Raw genomic sequence first — 16,345 nt, forward strand, 5'->3', positions numbered from 1 at the left:
CTCTGTGATGAGACAACAATTCACGAAATCTGAGTAATTATTAAATTAATTGGATTAGTCTCACTCCCACTATTAGAATTGGTTTGATGTTGAAATGGCTAATTGATTATTTGATAACTCAAAATTTGGCGTTTATTCGGCTTGTGTTCGCCCAGAATTCAACTGCAACCCATATGAATCACCCAATTCGTGCCTTCTCCAGCCAAATTCGTGCCTTCTACAACCAGAGTACACGACTGCCTTCTTCACCTTTGAAAATTATGACAATCAATACTACGTTGAGAGTTAACGGCGTCAATTTCACTTCTCATCCCATATCACAGTTGCCAAACAAATTCAGACACGTAGTATTAATGAAGACACATCAACATGTCCAGCAAGTGACTAAACAGCGGGGAAATGTTTGTTATGCCCCCATGAGAAACATTCCTTGTTTCTCACGGTGAGAAACAGGGAATTAGCGTACGTAAATTTGAATTTATTATGAAAACATGAGTGATAGTATCAAATTGATATAGATAGGATTATAGGGCGTACGAGTAAAAAAAGAAAAGAAAAGAACCGAAAGTGGTGACCATAGAAATAAGAAAGAGTCCATCTCCCAATTTCTGTCTTTTACGTTTACCCCAGAGAGACATCAGTTGCTGGTTTTCTGGGTCTTTCAAATCCAACGTGCTATTTTATATTCTTCCTTTTTCTTTTCTTTTCTTTTCTTTTTTGAATTAAATAAATAAGGAACTTCAGCCTGTAATAAAATCATAATCATTTTGTGAATTCCCAATGGGTTTATTCCTTTGAATGTACGCGTTAACTGAAGTTTCATTGACAAAGCCCGCTTCTTCATCCCTTTCCCCTCTATCTGGGTCTCCAAGTTTTTCTCTTTTCTCAGGTGATTCTCATCATTCTTACGTATTTATTTATACTTATTATTATCATTGTAATTCTAATTTGTGTTTAATTGCATTTTTTTTTTATATATTATTTGGTTGGGGGTATTCAGTTTTAAGATCTTCTTTTTCATATTTTAAAATTGTTGCTGGGTTTTGCAGATTCTTGTTATTCTGTCTTTATGACCTGGGGATTCTGGGTTGATCGCAGTTGATTTAGTATCAATACGTAATATTAGGGTTCTAAAGATGATTGCTTTTAATTCAAGGCTCTAACTTTAATAAACTGCATTATTTTTGTAATTTCAATTTGTGTTCATTTAGTAACAATTTGTTATAAAATGTGATTCTGATGGGTCCCTTTTGCTATTAGGTTTTTCAATTCATACGTCCACTATGATTGATCTTCAAGATGAGAGCTTTCTTTAGTTTGTTGTTTATTATGGATGCCCAAAAACTCATTATATTGATTCAGCACTTTTTCCGCCTCATACCGGCATGAACTTGTGAATTTCGAGCTTTATCTTTTCGAGGACTTGTGCCAGGATGAAGTCAATGTTTAAGCAGGTCCTCTTACTGTTTTTAATCTTTGCGGTCCTCGGTGTTTGTGTTAAGGCAGAATCTAGTAAGGTTGATAGTCAGAGGATAATAGTTGCGCCATTAAAGGAATTAAGAAATGATGTTACGGAAGGCACCGGTGCTAAAGATGTTTTTAGTTCAGAGACCACTTCTACCAATCCTAATGACGGGAAAGGTGGAAGCAGCAGAGTTTCTGTCACAACCGTTGCATTGTTTACGCTAGCAATGGCCGCTGCCAGTGGTTTTGGGGCTATTCCGTTCTTTTTTGTGGAGCTTGATCCCCGCTGGGAGGGTTTATGCAGTGGAATGGCTGCTGGAGTCATGTTAGCTGCAAGCTTTGACCTTATACAGGAAGGCCAGGAGTATGGTCATGGAAATTGGGTTGTCATTGGGATATTGTCTGGTGGAATTTTTATTTCCCTCTGTAAGAAGGTGAGACCTTTCATTTCTCTGGATAAAGTTCATTAGCCACTTGTTATTGTTATTTTAATGTTGTCATTATCTTCATGACTTGTACTCTTCTTTTTCCTGTCTAGCTTGTATCTGCATGAATTCTTTCACTACATGAGAAAAATAAATAAAAACATTCTGGTTTAAATTTTTGTGGGGATATACCTTCGATATCTTTTCTCAATTAACATGGTCTTTCTGAGAAACAGGAGAGGATTACAGTGTTGTTTAGTTATCACCAATCTTCTCTTTTCAACTAGTAACCTACTATATAAGAGATGTATACTATTGGGATCAAGAAATTTATTTGTTCATTTGTAAGAATGATAAATTGGGGTAGGATGTAGGGAGGCCTTGAATGTTACTGGATTATCCTGATAGAGGAAATTGATATTGGGCTGTGATATTTCTCACAATTCAGTTTAATACTTTCTTCGTCACATAACAAATGAAACCCAATGCTAAAATAATTGACATGAAAAATCATGGGAAGTAAAACCAGACAACATTTTCTAGGATGTGGGAAGTGTACCACATAATTCTTTTGTTCACCAAACAATCAGTGATACAATTATGATTCTTTGGGATTCCCCACAATTTGTGAAACGTACTATGTACCACGATATTTCCACTTTAGTTATCCCATAAAGTTATTAATATAGCCTAGTCAGCCCTACCATCCCTTGTTTTTCTTATGGAAGTAATAAGATAGCTCATAATGAATCCAATTTGAAATTCACTTACTAATGAGTGATCCTGGTATCTTGGAAGGCATACACCTAGAAATACTTGGGTAGTAAAGAAAGATAATAGTGACCACTAAACTTTAGAGATTGCCTAGCAGAAGTTAGTGAGTTGACATTGAACCTCTTGATTTATATTATCATGATGAAGCTAGATCAGAGAATGGTATATGCATTCTTGAGAGTGTCAGCAGGCAGAGAGAGGATTGAATTGTTACCTGTTATGGTATTTTGAGAAAAACCAAAGTTAGCAAAGCAAAGTCACTTGCATAGTTGCATATCAAAATGTGGCATGCCTTGTAGGCTACTAGTGCTAGTTTTAAGTTTTCAACTGAAGACAAAAGACATTTTAAGCTATTGTTTTACAATTAGTATTTGCACCTATTCATTAAAAAAAAAAAAAGGGAGTGTCATTTGTGAATGTGCATGCTTATGACTGCTCTCTTTCCCTACCTTTTTGGAGTTCAAGAAAGGAGCTTGAGTTTTTTCTACCAAACATAGATGATTCAACTTTATATAAAAGTGAAACTAGATGGTCTTCCTAATTATACTTTCTATTGCCTAGAATTTTGTGAAAGTTTTCGCTTTAGGATTCAGGATGCATTATTTGGATTTAATAATGTGTTTGATGGCTTGTTGCTCTAATTGCTATAAGTGTCTTTCATCCAGGTGCTTGATCAGTATGGTGAGGTAAGCATGCTGGACATAAAAGGTGCTGATGCAACAAAAGTTGTTCTTGTGATCGGTATTATGACTCTGCATGCTTTTGGGGAGGGTGCTGGTGTTGGCGTCTCGTTTGCTGGTTCTAGAGGGTTATCTCAGGGTCTTTTAGTGACTTTAGCTATTGCTGTTCACAATATACCTGAAGGATTGGCTGTAAGTATGATGCTTGCCTCAAGGGGGGTGTCTCCTCAAAATGCGATGTTATGGAGCGTGCTTACATCCTTGCCCCAGGTATACCAAGCCTTATCTGTAATTGTTTTTTAGTAAAAAAGAATTAGGATTTGTTGAGAATATGACATATATTGCTTGTTTGTTTCATTTAAACCAGTTTAGGTATCTCTTGTTTCCCTTTTTTCCCCTTCCCTTTTCTGCAATCCCTAAAAAATCTTTTTGAGGTAAGGTATCAATGCCTGTTAGTGGAGCTGTAGAATCCTTGTGCTCAGACTAATTATTTCCTCATGGATTATATAGAGCACAAAGTTGAGTAAATGACGGAGGTATTGAAAATAATAGGTCGAGGGATGATATAGGAGTTATCCAGCAAAGGTAGAAAGAGGATTTGACAGCTCTATGATGTTGCCTTGGATCGAGATTCAAGCACAAAGGATTGAGTGAAACGTTGCCTCATTGGGATATTATGTTTATACAACTTACTGCCCCTCAGCTTTTGCATTTGTTCTTTTTTCAAGATTGATCTATAATTTAAATGGGCTCGGTTTTGCTTTAAACTTCTCCCAATGCAACCCATTTTCTTAAAAATTAAAGATTTTTGTTGCCTGTTGGTTCTGGTTTTTGTTAACCTATTCAGATTGCTTAGAGGATACAAGTTTAGGTGACGACAAAGAGTATTTCTTGTAGGGATGAAAACTGCACACTGATTTGTTTTTACACCTGTCTGATTTGCAGCCCATTGTGGCAGTGCCAGCATTTATGTGTGCTGATGCATTTAACAAATTCTTACCTTTCTGTACGGGCTTTGCTGCTGGATGTATGATCTGGATGGTTATTGCAGAAGTTCTTCCAGATGCATTTAAGGTTTTGTCTTTTTGTTTTCTTTACTTGGATTCCTGAATTTCAAGATAAATTGTACGGAATTGACTGTTTACTTGTCTTCTGATGTTTAAAGGAAGCCTCCTCATCTCAAGTGGCATCAGCAGCTACACTCTCTGTGGCATTTATGGAAGCACTGGGCTATGTCTTCCAAAATTTCAGTAATAATTACAAGTGAGCACTTTCAGACACTTTATATCTTTACAGGAGTTTTTGAAGCTTTTGCTGTATCTTTCATGTCTGCCCTAAGGAGAATATTGTGAAGTTGTTTAGTACTCTCTCTGTTTTTTTTTTTTTTTTTTTTTTTTTTTTTCCTTTCTTTCTTTCTTTCTTTTTAAATAAGCAAGATTTACTATTTTCGTCCATTTTTTATTTGTTATAAGCTAGAATTCCATTTTTGGAAATTTCTTACAATTTAATAATATATCTTTACCCACTAATGTCCCCACTCTTTCTTGCTATCATTTCTCACTCCTCTGATGGTCCCCACTCCCTCTCACATGACACACCACTTTACTTTTCAATAAAATAAATAACCTTATCTACCCCACTAACATCTTAATAAAACTCCGTGCAATCTCATCTCTAGCCTATAAAAAAAAACGGAGGGAGTATTTTTTTTACCAAGCTTATATGTTGGACTTTGCACACTAGGATTCTTAAGTTGGTTGTATTTTGTGTGTTCTTGCAGATCAGAAGATGTTTCTGGGTTTGTCATCTCATTACTTTTTGGTCTGGGGCCACTACTTGGCGGTATTGCCCTTGTTGCATTTGCTTTTGCTTTTCATCTCCAACATGCACTGTTGACTGGTATAGCTTGTGGGATTGCCTTTATCCTGGGAGCCTGGCGACCGTTGCAGCTACTTTTATATTCAAAAATGGGGCTTCTTCCGCTCATATTGCTGCTAGCCTTGGGAGCTATTGTTGTGCATGTATTAACATCCAGCATCTTGAACGCGGTTAGGAAAAAGAGAAACTCAGCAAATTCCTTGTTTGCTGTTGGTGGCTGTTCATTGAGTGCCCTGACAATTCAGTCATTTTTATCATGCACAGCAATCGCGTTCCATGCTTTAGCAGAAGGCCTAGCGCTGGGAGTCGCAGCACCAAAAGCTTACGGGCTTGGCCAGTATATAGTGCTGCCCGTGTCTTTACATGGGCTAATCCGTGGGGCTGCAGCAGCAAGCTGCATATATGGGGCTACAGATAGTTGGCATGGGTCTATTGCAGCAGCTACACTGATTGGGGTGGTGGGCCCAGTGTCGGCAATTGGAGCAATAATAACTGGAATAGACTACAAGGGGTTGGATCACTTGATGGTGATTGCATGTGGGGGTTTACTACCAATTTTCGGAAGCATAGTCGCCAGAGCTGTGAAGTTGGATCGACAGAAGTGTAGTTTTGGTATGATAATTGGATTAGGTTTTGCTAGTGTATGTCTCATGTTCACTAAATTGGTCTGCTTGAACACACCCTATTGCAATTCTGCACCAGAAGCTGTAAGATGAAGTCGATCATATACAGGGTGCTTATCTCTGCAGATAGATTGATGAAAGATTTGTTGATATACAATGGTGAACATGAAGGAAGACTTGTGCTAAATCGATTACTAAACAGAGAGGTAGTGTCACTAGTTTGGGTGTGGGGAGAAATACACCATCGGCTGTACATCTGATTCATACACTTCAATTATTCAATGATATTGCTTCACCTGTACAGCATAATTTACAAAGTTGTTTTTGCTTGTAGAAATCCTTATTTGCTACCTCACCTTATGGTTGTTATTAGTCTAGTACGAGTACTGAGTATCCCAAAACATTTGAGCGTTTGCCTGCAAGATATACCCTGCGATTAAATCAGTCAATTTAGTTGCTATAGTAGTAAATCACTCTGGTTTTTGTCTCTTGATACTAATTTGGTGCTTAACGATGCTTTCACTCTGGTGGTATTCAAAACCTTTTGTTATGCAAAAATACATTATACATGCTCTTCTAATACAGAGTCCAAAATTCCACTTTAGTAACAATAAATTCATTTTCTTAGTGATACTTCGTTTTAGTTTAGGAATGTATGACAGAATCATGTGTTGAAGTTATTAATGTTTGATTTATGCTCATATCTTTATACATCAATTCCCTTTTAATTAAACCTTGTAGACTTATTGCTAACAAATTTGGGTTATAAGAGTAATATAATGCTGAGTAAGTGTAATTCCACTACGAGGCCGCCCCAGTCAATTGACAAAATATTGTAAATCAGTCCCTTTTGTGGGCTAGCTTTGCAATATAATACACTTTTTATGTTTTAGATCTAGCATCACCATTCACGAAGGACGAACCACCACCATCTCCGTCTACTCCCTATCATCTCGCCGGCCATTGGTCATCGGTCCACCGCACTACCATCATTATCCCCCTATCATCTCGTCGGTCAATTACGAACCACCATAATCATCTCCGTCTTCTCGTGTTCATCCCAGCTGTCATCACCATCACAACTAGGGATGTCAGTGGGGCGGGTCAAGACCCGCCCCACTTGGGTAGGGATGGGTCTTGGTTTTGGCAGGTGGTGGGACGAGGATGGGGATAAAAATCATACCTGTCATGGGTGATGGGGCTGGGGTGGATTTTACATTGTACCCGTTCCATCCCCGCCCCGCCCCGTCCCTTTTCGTACCCACCTCACACCCACATCTATATATTTTGAAAAACAAAATTATATATTTTTATACTATTTTATTAAAAAATAATTATGTAAAATAAAATAGTAGATATAATAATTGTAATACATTAATATTATAACTAAAAGAGTGTGCAATATTAACAAGGCAAAAGCTAATGAGCGCCCCCGGGGCGTTAGATAAAAGAATTAAAGTGCAAATATTAGAGTAAAATTAACATTAATTACACCGAACGACGCGTGATTTTGTCATGAATTCCTAACTTAATACCATTTCAACCAATATAATTTATCCTTATCTAACGCCCCGGGGCGCTCGTTAGCAAGTGCCTATTAACAATAATTTTTTTTTCTTGTAATCTATATTAATTATGTTGGATTGTGTATTAGAAGGTGAGGATTAGGCGGGTCTTAGGTGGGGATGGCCAAGTGGGGGGTGGGGCAGGGATAGTTTTGGAATTGTACCCGCCAGAGATGGGGATGGGGATGGGGATGGGGATGGGGATGGGAAGGCCAACATCCGCCCCACCCCGCCCCATTGACATCCCTAATCACAACCCCTTGTTCCTCTCCAAAAGGCCCTCTTCTTCCTCCTTCCTCAACAACCACTCTAACGTCGTTTTGCAGCGATAACAAAAAGACACCCTACTTGCAAAAGGGTGTAAATTAGGGTCATATCAACCCCTTAGAGTAGCATCTCCTTCGCGTAAGCAATTTTAACCATCTTAGGTGGTGGTGGCAGTGGTCTACAATAGAGATTTCACGGAGTAAGAAGGTGGGTTGTTGTAATGGAAGAATGGAAAAGAGAGGAAGAAATGGATGAAACTTACAAAATTATCCCTAGTTAAACAAATAAAATTACCCATATGCCCCCTGATTTACATTGTTTGTTAATCAGACTGATCAACATGCATTTCCTCTTACACTACTGCTACAATAACTATTTTCTTCTTTTTAAGTAAAGGGTAAGCCAAGTATTTTGATAAAGTAAATCAAACTCATAAAAGCGCTAATTTTATGGACACATTAGACCATCCCAAACATACTACTTTGTACGGAGTAATTCTTAAACGAAAAACCTAAGAAATAAAGGACATGTTTCATCTTAGAAGGTAAGTGAGTTCTCCTCCTCCAATGAAACCAAGCTTTCCTTTCTTGAGTTGCTTTTGAGCTTTCTTTCTTCATTAATGGTAAATTAAGAAATTTCATTAACAAAGTTACTTTGGTTAGTTTTAGTAAATTAGTAATATAATTTTAATATGGGGATAACGGTAAACTACTTTATTAAGATGTAGAATAACCTTAGAACACTAATACCATTATATAGATACGCTAATGGTTCTATATTGAAAAAAAATCGAAGCTCGGATCCAAGCTTACATGGACGGTATTGTGAAAAATAGTTTTAAACGTATACAAGGAATTACTTTATGCTATAGCATTATTTATTTATGATAATCGCTCCACACAAAATTAATTTCCCAACAACAACAACAAAAAACTTTTGGTTTGTAGCATGTAGAAGTGTAGAACCTAACAGCTGAAAAAGTCAGTGCTGGGCTTCTTCATCGTCCTCTTTTCTTTTCGTTTTTTCCTGTATCACACAACAACAGACTTACAAAGTTTACAGAAACGAAAAGCTCTTATTTTTTATGCTTTGTGGGAGTCTCTGAAAGCTCAACCCAATTGCAGAGAGGAAGCTAATTAGGTTTAAGGTTCGAATCTTAAATATCGTGTGTTTTTTTCCTTTATAATTACTAATCCCCATTCATTAATTACTCTTTGCCCTTAATTTTGATCATAAAATTAGCTAATTTCTATTGAAAGATGTCAATTTTTGGGCTGAATTTTTTTACCTTTGGTGAGTTCATAATGTGAATTGATTAGGATCACTTGATTATATCAATGAATGAATGAATGAATAGGAATAATGGGTTTTATTTGTATTTATGTAATTAGTCAGGTAGATAAGTATTTATTCAATTCATGTTGATTAATTTTGCGCAGTGTGTGTGTGAAAGAATGAGAATGGGGATGAAGGAGATATACAGAGTTATAAAATTCATATGCTCCATTGAATTTATGAGAATGAGTTTGGTGTGGCCTCTTTATCTTGTATTCTCTCACTTGCGCCTCTTCAGTGGGCGTCACCACTCCACCACTTTCCCAAGACAACTTGTTTCTAACAGACCCATCTGCATTGTCACTGGTGTAATCTTTCTTCTCCTTTTCTCTCGTTTTTTTTTTTTTTTTTTTTTTTTTTGCTTTCTTTTTACTTTCCTTGTATCAAGTTATGCCTGTTTTTGCAGGCTACATCAGGCCTTGGAGCTGCTGCCGCGGAAGCTCTATCAAAACAAGGCTTTTTTGTTATCTTGGGTATTCCTTCTGTCTGTCTTTCTTTCTTGTTTCTGTTTTCTCATTCTAATCTTTAGTTTCCCCTTGAATACATGGAACCCCGCTTTATGCAGTGTTTCATAAGCATCATTGTTCCTGGATGACAGGATTTCTTACTTAGCTGGTTTTCATAAGAGCTAGATCAGTTTAGTGTATATTTGATGCATGATTTCCTTCATATGTGCAGTTGGAAGATCAGGTCGTCTCTTGTCAAAGGTTAGGTTATTAAAAATGTAGGTTGATTGTGTATTTTGAAGATTTTGTGCTTAAACCCACTTCTTTCATCTTTCAACAAACATATTCTGTGTGGACAGACTATGGCTGAGATTCGTAAACAGAATGAAGATGCTCAACTTGAAGCATTTGAGGTCGACTTGTCATCCTTCTCATCCATTATGAAGCTAAAGAATTCCTTGACACAGTGGCTGTTGGATATGAATCTGCATCCTTCAATCCAATTGTTGATAAACAATGCTGGGATATTGGCAACATCATACAGACCCGCTGATGATGGTTTTGATGAGTAATCATGTCATTTCTTTACCACCTTTTTGTTATTTTTAATTCAACTCCATGCTTTTCACTCCTAATAACAAATTCATAATTTCTACTACTGAACTTAACGAGGAAGGCATGTAGTTCATCCATTAGTTTTTTAGAGGCACGTGCTAGTTTAGGAATAATAAGAATTACCCAAATTCAATTCAGAAGTATGATAAGCTCTAATAAGTTCAAATTAGTTAATTCCAAAGAAAATCAGGTGAAGAGAACACACTCTGAGTTGTTAAACTTCCGTTTCCTGCTTCATTTCCTAAAAACATTCTAGAAATTCCTTAATCAGTTGGACAATGCTTGAATACTGATATGTATCTGTTTGTAATATTTCTTAGGATGATGATGACAAACTACTTAGGGGCATTCTGTCTCACGAAAGTTTTACTACCGTTACTCATGAACAGTCCTATTCCATCACGTATAGTCAGTGTATCATCTTTTACACATCGAACGGGTAATCATATTAATCTGATCATAGTCATTTGAATGGTTTCTCCTTCAATGAGTGAGGCTCGTTTACAGTTTCGTTTTATCTCGTATATGTGAATTTCTTTAAAAACGGGTTCAATTATCATCAAATCCTTCTTTTGAATTGCCTTTCTGGCCAAATAACTAGAAAGTTATGATCATGTTTGTATGTATCTGGCTCCATGGGATAAACAACTTTCACTTGAATAATGCCCAATGCCTGTGTAAGCCTTGTATTGATTAGATTTACCAATCGAAAAGGATTCTTAAGGTTGGACCTTCTATATACTCTTTAACAGATTGGTGTTTAATCATGTAAGCATGTTCATATTTTCATAGTAAAAAAAATATGATGTAGGAGTTTGGCTTGCCTTACATTTATTTAAATAGTTTTTCAGAACAATTTATTGTTGCTCTTTGAAGGAAAAGTGGTGTTGGTTTGCTACGCTAGCATAGGACTTTTATATGGCTTTGTTGTGTAGAATTTTCATACTATGCAAAAAAAAAAAAATTCTATTTACTGATCCACCTACAGCTCTTAGGCTCGTTTACTTTAGATTTTGATAGTTACTGGATGAGTATCGAGTGTAAACTTTTTGGTACTCATCATTTGTTGGTTCAGTAAATGATGTGCAGGTTGATGAGGAGTTTGTTTATGGCAAATCCTTTTCAAATTTCAAGCAATATCCATTTTCTCAGATATATGGGTGCTCCAAATGTAAGTCAACATTGCTCAACATCGTTTGGTCGGTAAACATTTACATTAGACAGTTTAAATTTCAACGTATTGGGTATTTATTGGCAGTGTGTATACTGCTTTTCTCATATGAGCTTCATCGACAATATTCCAAGGACAAAGTTTCTCAACTATCTATCAAGTAAGATTATTATATCTAGTCAAAGAAGCATAGATATCTTTGTGCTCTGTTCGTCAAATGGTACTTGAATTTCTTTTCTTTGTTGTGAAAATATAGTTCTCAAGGTCTTGCAAAAATCTAAAACTGAGTTGTAGAGCTGGTTGAGATGAGTCGTAGGACGTAGGAGGATGAATGACTATGAATAGCCTTTCCCTTATTTATGCATTGCAGCGGAGCAAGAACATTGACTATACGTGAATTAGGAAGACTTTTTAAAGCTTCCCATTCACAGGAACTGAACTTTGATCTGCTTTTTTTTCTTAAAAAGTTTTTTTTTACTTGCTCCATTAGTTTATTAATTGTTATGGGCAATTGGGCACACCCTTATTTGATCACTAAAGTTAGATCCTTTGCCATTTTCTTATGACTTCTTGGACCACATTTTCAGTTCCCCTTTGTTTACATATATACATGAGTGTATGGGTATCAGGATTTAGAATGGATAGATCTCTCATTCTGTGAGTTTTTAAGCTGCTGTAACTTACTGTTATACATGTGTAGCTTGTCTGTGTAGCTGTCCATAATTCTGATCACCACTCTCTGTCATGTTTTTTTTTTTTCAATCTTTTGTAGTGTTGCGGATCCTGGAGCAGTGAAAACCAACATCATGCGGGAAATACCACAATGTCTTTCTCAATTAGCATTTGCAGTCCTGAGACTTCTGGGAATATTGCACTCTCCAGAGAAAGGGATCAACTCAATTCTTGATGCAGCCCTTGCTCCACCTGTAAGATTATTAAACTTCGTACCACATCCTTGTGGAACTTAGTCTTTCTATTGATATTAAATATGTTATTGACAAGGAGAAATATGTCTGAGGACCCAGGGCCTGTGAAAAGGTGTATTTTAGGCACAATTGACCGGGTATCCACGTCAACTATCCATTAGGGTATGCCAATCAAACCTTGACATGTGGTTGAAGAGAAACCTCTGAAAGTTCCAATGAAGTAAGTGACTGAAGAAACACTTATAGCCTGATCCCGTAGAAACACAGTTTTGTCGCCCTGCTCTCTTTTCTGCCACTCGTTTCAACTTTCAAGCAATGATACCCACCAAAATGTCAAAGCACACTTGTGTAAGAGCCTTTGGATCCTTTACCATTATATAACAACATTTTGCAGCAATGCTTCAATATGGTATCTAGACAAGTTCAACTTCTTGACTCACCTCAAAAGTTTGTGCCATGTAAAATATGCTACTTCACAACACAAAGAAATATGAGTATATCCTTAACCCATTCACTCTCCTAACACAGTATATGCATAAGACAGTGTAGCCCATTGGTCTATTGAAAAAATTGAGGATATGATTGGAATTTTTTTTTTCCTTTTTTTTGGGGGGGAGGGGGTTTAGTTGGAAAAAATTGAGGTCAAAGTACGAAATTTTTCTCTGTTTGCGATTTATCATCAAGGTTTTATTATCTTTGGAGAGTGGACCATAGTCTTTTGTCTAAAAAGTGGGATTTTGTATCAGATATTAGGTCTTTCCAAGTATTTTTTTTGAAAGAATTACGCAGGGTCATTAGCCCAAAGATCCCTGCTCCATTTATAGTGTTATTTGAAGATAATTAAGGCGCTTCTGGTGAATTTTCGGGTAAGGACTGATAGCCATAAATTTTTGCAGCATGACTTCTCATATAATGGCACAACCATCATTAATCCTGAGTTATATCTTGATCAGGTCTCCATTATTTTGTTTATATATCCCTAAATTATTTGGAGCACCCAATTATAGCTAGCTCCCTCAGTCCCTCCTGTCTAATTTCATAACACTGTAATCCTAAATCCATGCCCTTTGTTGATGCTAAATCTACTCTCTAACGCTTTGTTTGGATAGCAAATAAGGAAGGAAAGGAAGGGGAGGGGAGGGAAAGAAGAGGAAAGGAAGGGAAAAGAAAGGGAGGGGGAGGTGAGCTCTATTTTCCCTCCAAATATCTCCAAATTTAGAGGTATTATGCTTATTAAAGAGAGAGGAAAAATGGATCCCTCCCTCTCCTTTCCCTTCCTTCCCCCAATCCTTTACCCAAACAAGAGAGTTTGTCTCCTCCCTTTCTCTTCCCTTCTTTTTCTTCCATTTTTTTCTATCCAAACAAAATGTAAATGCTCAATTTGACCTGCTACAACCTCGATATTTTTTAACTCTTTTCTCTATGACTCCTGTCATGGGTGGCTTAAATGGAGAGCGGCCACGGGAGTGTTATGCGACCGCAGCATTCCCTTAAAGTTGAAGGGAAAATTCTACAGGACTGCCATAAGACCAGTGTTGCTCTATGGTACAGAATGTTGGGCTTCTAAGAAAGAGCATATTAAAAAGATGGAGGTTACGGAAATGCGCATGTTAAGGTGGATGTGTGGAAACACTTTAAGAGATAGAATCAGAAATGAGGTTATTCGCAAGAAAGTAGGTGTGGCGGGCATTGTAGATAAATTAAGGGAAAATCGTCTGCGTTGGTTTGGACATGTAAGACGGAGACCCGAGGGTGCACCGGTGCGAAGAGTGGAAGAGTGGGACCATGGAGGGATTAAACGAGGAAGAGGGAGACCAAAGATGACTTGGTTGGAAGGAGTGAGGAAGGATATGAAGTGCATGGATTTACGTGAGGATGAAGTTTTGGATCGTAAGGGATGGAGGAGAAAGATTTATGTTGATGACTACACGGAATAATCAAATTTGGTTCATGTTAGCCGACCCCACTTTTGGGATTAAGGCTTTGATTGATTGATTGATTGATTGATTTCTCTATGACTCCTAGTATTAATTCCTGCTTCAGTGTCATTTATCCATCAGCTGTTGTCCCTGTGTAAAAACTGTAAAAACTGTTAGTACTGCTTTTATACAACTCTTAAACACCAATGTTGCTAGTAATCTGCTTGCGTGAATGCTTTAATCCCATAACCGGGGTCGGCTATATGAACCAACACGAGGACTTCCCAGGAGGTCACCCATCCTAGTACTACTCTCAATCATTGTGGCTCATGTCATGTGATATGACAAATTTTTACATTTGCTGTCACTGGCCTACTGTGACCCTCCTCCTTGCTAGTGATCTAATTTCTGTTAATCTAATGCCATGGTAATATTTGTCACAGGAAACTTCTGGAATGTATTTCTTTGGTGGCAAAGGCAGGACAATCAATTCCTCTCCCTTGTCCTACAACAAAATGCTTGCAAAGAGATTATGGGGAATGTCATGTGATATTTTTCAAGAGCTGAAGCGTATTCACGAGAAATCCTCGTTGATATCTGTTTGTGACCAGGCCATAATTTAAGGCAAGATTTCCTTTGACTTGAAATTTTTCAGCAGAATTGAGTGAAAGGACTTTTATAATCTTAATCTGAGAAATTCTCGTTGATATCTGTTTATATGAAGTATTTGAAGAACTCTTGGATGGAGAAGTTCTTACTCAACCATCACAACAGCCGTAGGTTTGGACCAGAGCGCACTTTGTAACAAATTTGTTATAGTTGTCTTGATGTTTTGTGTAATAGGGCTAGCTTTTCCCTTGGCTCTCTCTTTGTAGTACGAGTAATAGTTTTAAGCTTGTGGAGGACTAGATGATTTCTGTTAATTTTATGAGATTTTTTTATCTTGTGGATTATATATTATAGTTCATACCTCGATCGATTTCTTCATCCTCCTTTTAAATCCTTTCTGAGAAATTTGTAATTTGATACATGGGATAGGCCAAAGTTGCAGTAAATCTTCAATTCGAATAAGTCTTTGTTTCAGAAATGGTTGTTAACAAATCCTAAAGGGATGAAGGTTTAAAACTCCTTCTGCATGGAGGCGTGCATTTAGCTGTAGTTGAACGCTATATTAATGCGACTGCACAAAAAAATTAACTGTTTATTAATGGATAGATACTAAAAACTCTTGCCATGGAGATTTTACCTGAGACACCTTAGAAAATTTTCTTTGAACTTGATAAATGCAAATACTCGTAGTACAATATCACCAAAATTTGCACCTTTTGCTCCAGATACAAGGAACGAAAAATAAACACGATTGTATAAGGTACTAAACATTGATTATTACTTCGTATATCATTATAATACAGCGTACAGAGTTAATAATGTCCTGCCTTGAACATGAAAAGTATTACTTCGTATATTATTAAACTTTTCATATTCTTCTGGATTATATTTGCAGTATCTTGAGCATCATGTTTTTTCAATTTCAATGCAAGCTCCCTTTTTTTTAACTCATGCTTAAACTTTTCATATTCTTCTAGATTATCTTCCAAGGTTTTCAAAATTTCTTCCTGTTCTTTAATGAAGTTAACTTCTTTTTTATAGATATTTCTCTTTTCTATGTATCTATCTATAACTTCCTACAAAACAAAAATATATAATATATTATATAAATAAAAATTCCAAAAATAATAAGTAAAGAAAAAGAAAAAAACTTACAGCAACTCCAGTATGAAAAACAAATCTTTTGTAATGAAAAACACCACTGTCAGTTATTTTGCTCTCTTCAATATTCAGCACAGAAACCCAAGCATCATGAATAGCACTATTAATCCAGACAGAAGGGACGCAGCGAACATAACTCCTCTTTAACCAAAATAAGATCGCTTTGTCAAATATCTTTAGTGGGAAACTGACAGATAACAATACCAGTATCTCGTATGTACAGACTGTTGTTACGCACCTTAACTCCCCCATCTTCTCCTGTAGGATCTAACTCCTTCTCCTCTTCATATTGCATGTAAAAGAGGAAGTCATACATATATCTTTCATGTTCAGTCAAATTTTTCAGATAAAAAGGCTTATTTTCAAATTCCTAGAGACAAGAATTTGTCGATTTTCAATTGGAATTCTTATCAATAGGGGGTTCTACCCAATCTTGATCACCAGCTGCTTCCAAATTATCCTGCAATGTCAACTGCTGTTTTTCTCT

At 36.7% G+C, this 16,345-nt stretch overlaps 2 protein-coding genes across 3 annotated transcripts; both read left to right on the forward strand.

The window, feature by feature from the left end:
* The first annotated feature begins 600 nt into the window (after positions 1-600).
* On the forward strand, positions 601-6,314 carry LOC145570678 (putative zinc transporter At3g08650). Its single transcript, XM_081629826.1, has 6 exons — positions 601-889; positions 1,261-1,898; positions 3,329-3,613; positions 4,289-4,417; positions 4,509-4,606; positions 5,124-6,314. The coding sequence occupies exons 2-6, from the start codon at positions 1,434-1,436 to the stop codon at positions 5,935-5,937; spliced, it is 1,791 nt and encodes a 596-aa protein (XP_081485952.1). The 5' UTR covers positions 601-889; positions 1,261-1,433; the 3' UTR covers positions 5,938-6,314.
* A 2,171-nt stretch (positions 6,315-8,485) lies between these two features.
* Positions 8,486-15,028, forward strand: LOC145572701 (short-chain dehydrogenase TIC 32, chloroplastic-like). Of its 2 annotated transcripts, XM_081631674.1 has the most exons (11): positions 8,488-8,823; positions 9,116-9,319; positions 9,418-9,484; positions 9,690-9,718; positions 9,817-10,025; positions 10,393-10,511; positions 11,148-11,243; positions 11,331-11,403; positions 12,016-12,169; positions 14,532-14,712; positions 14,813-15,028. In XM_081631674.1, exons 2-10 carry the CDS (start codon positions 9,131-9,133, stop codon positions 14,709-14,711), a joined length of 1,116 nt encoding a protein of 371 aa, XP_081487800.1. In that variant the 5' UTR covers positions 8,488-8,823; positions 9,116-9,130; the 3' UTR covers position 14,712; positions 14,813-15,028. The 2 variants fall into 2 exon arrangements, with proteins under 2 accessions (XP_081487801.1, XP_081487800.1); XM_081631675.1 differs by having other exon boundaries at positions 8,486-8,823; positions 14,532-15,028.
* The last annotated feature ends 1,317 nt before the right edge of the window (positions 15,029-16,345 follow it).

The sequence above is a fragment of the Chenopodium album genome, chromosome 12, assembly GCF_948465745.1.
Source record: "Chenopodium album chromosome 12, dcCheAlbu1.1, whole genome shotgun sequence".
NCBI classification, from domain to species: Eukaryota; Viridiplantae; Streptophyta; class Magnoliopsida; order Caryophyllales; family Amaranthaceae; genus Chenopodium; species Chenopodium album.

Excerpts from the sequence above, each read along its gene's own strand:
- LOC145570678 (XM_081629826.1), top strand. The coding sequence starts at position 1,434 with ATGAAGTCAATGTTTAAGCAGGTCCTCTTACTGTTTTTAATCTTTGCG. Across the intron at positions 1,899-3,328 it reads TTATTTCCCTCTGTAAGAAG|GTGCTTGATCAGTATGGTGA; the intron begins GTGAGACCTTTC and ends TCTTTCATCCAG. Across the intron at positions 3,614-4,288 it reads TGCTTACATCCTTGCCCCAG|CCCATTGTGGCAGTGCCAGC; the intron begins GTATACCAAGCC and ends TCTGATTTGCAG.
- LOC145572701 (XM_081631675.1), top strand. The coding sequence starts at position 9,131 with ATGAGAATGGGGATGAAGGAGATATACAGAGTTATAAAATTCATATGC. Across the intron at positions 10,026-10,392 it reads GCTGATGATGGTTTTGATGA|GATGATGATGACAAACTACT; the intron begins GTAATCATGTCA and ends AATATTTCTTAG. Across the intron at positions 10,512-11,147 it reads ATCTTTTACACATCGAACGG|TAAATGATGTGCAGGTTGAT; the intron begins GTAATCATATTA and ends TTGTTGGTTCAG.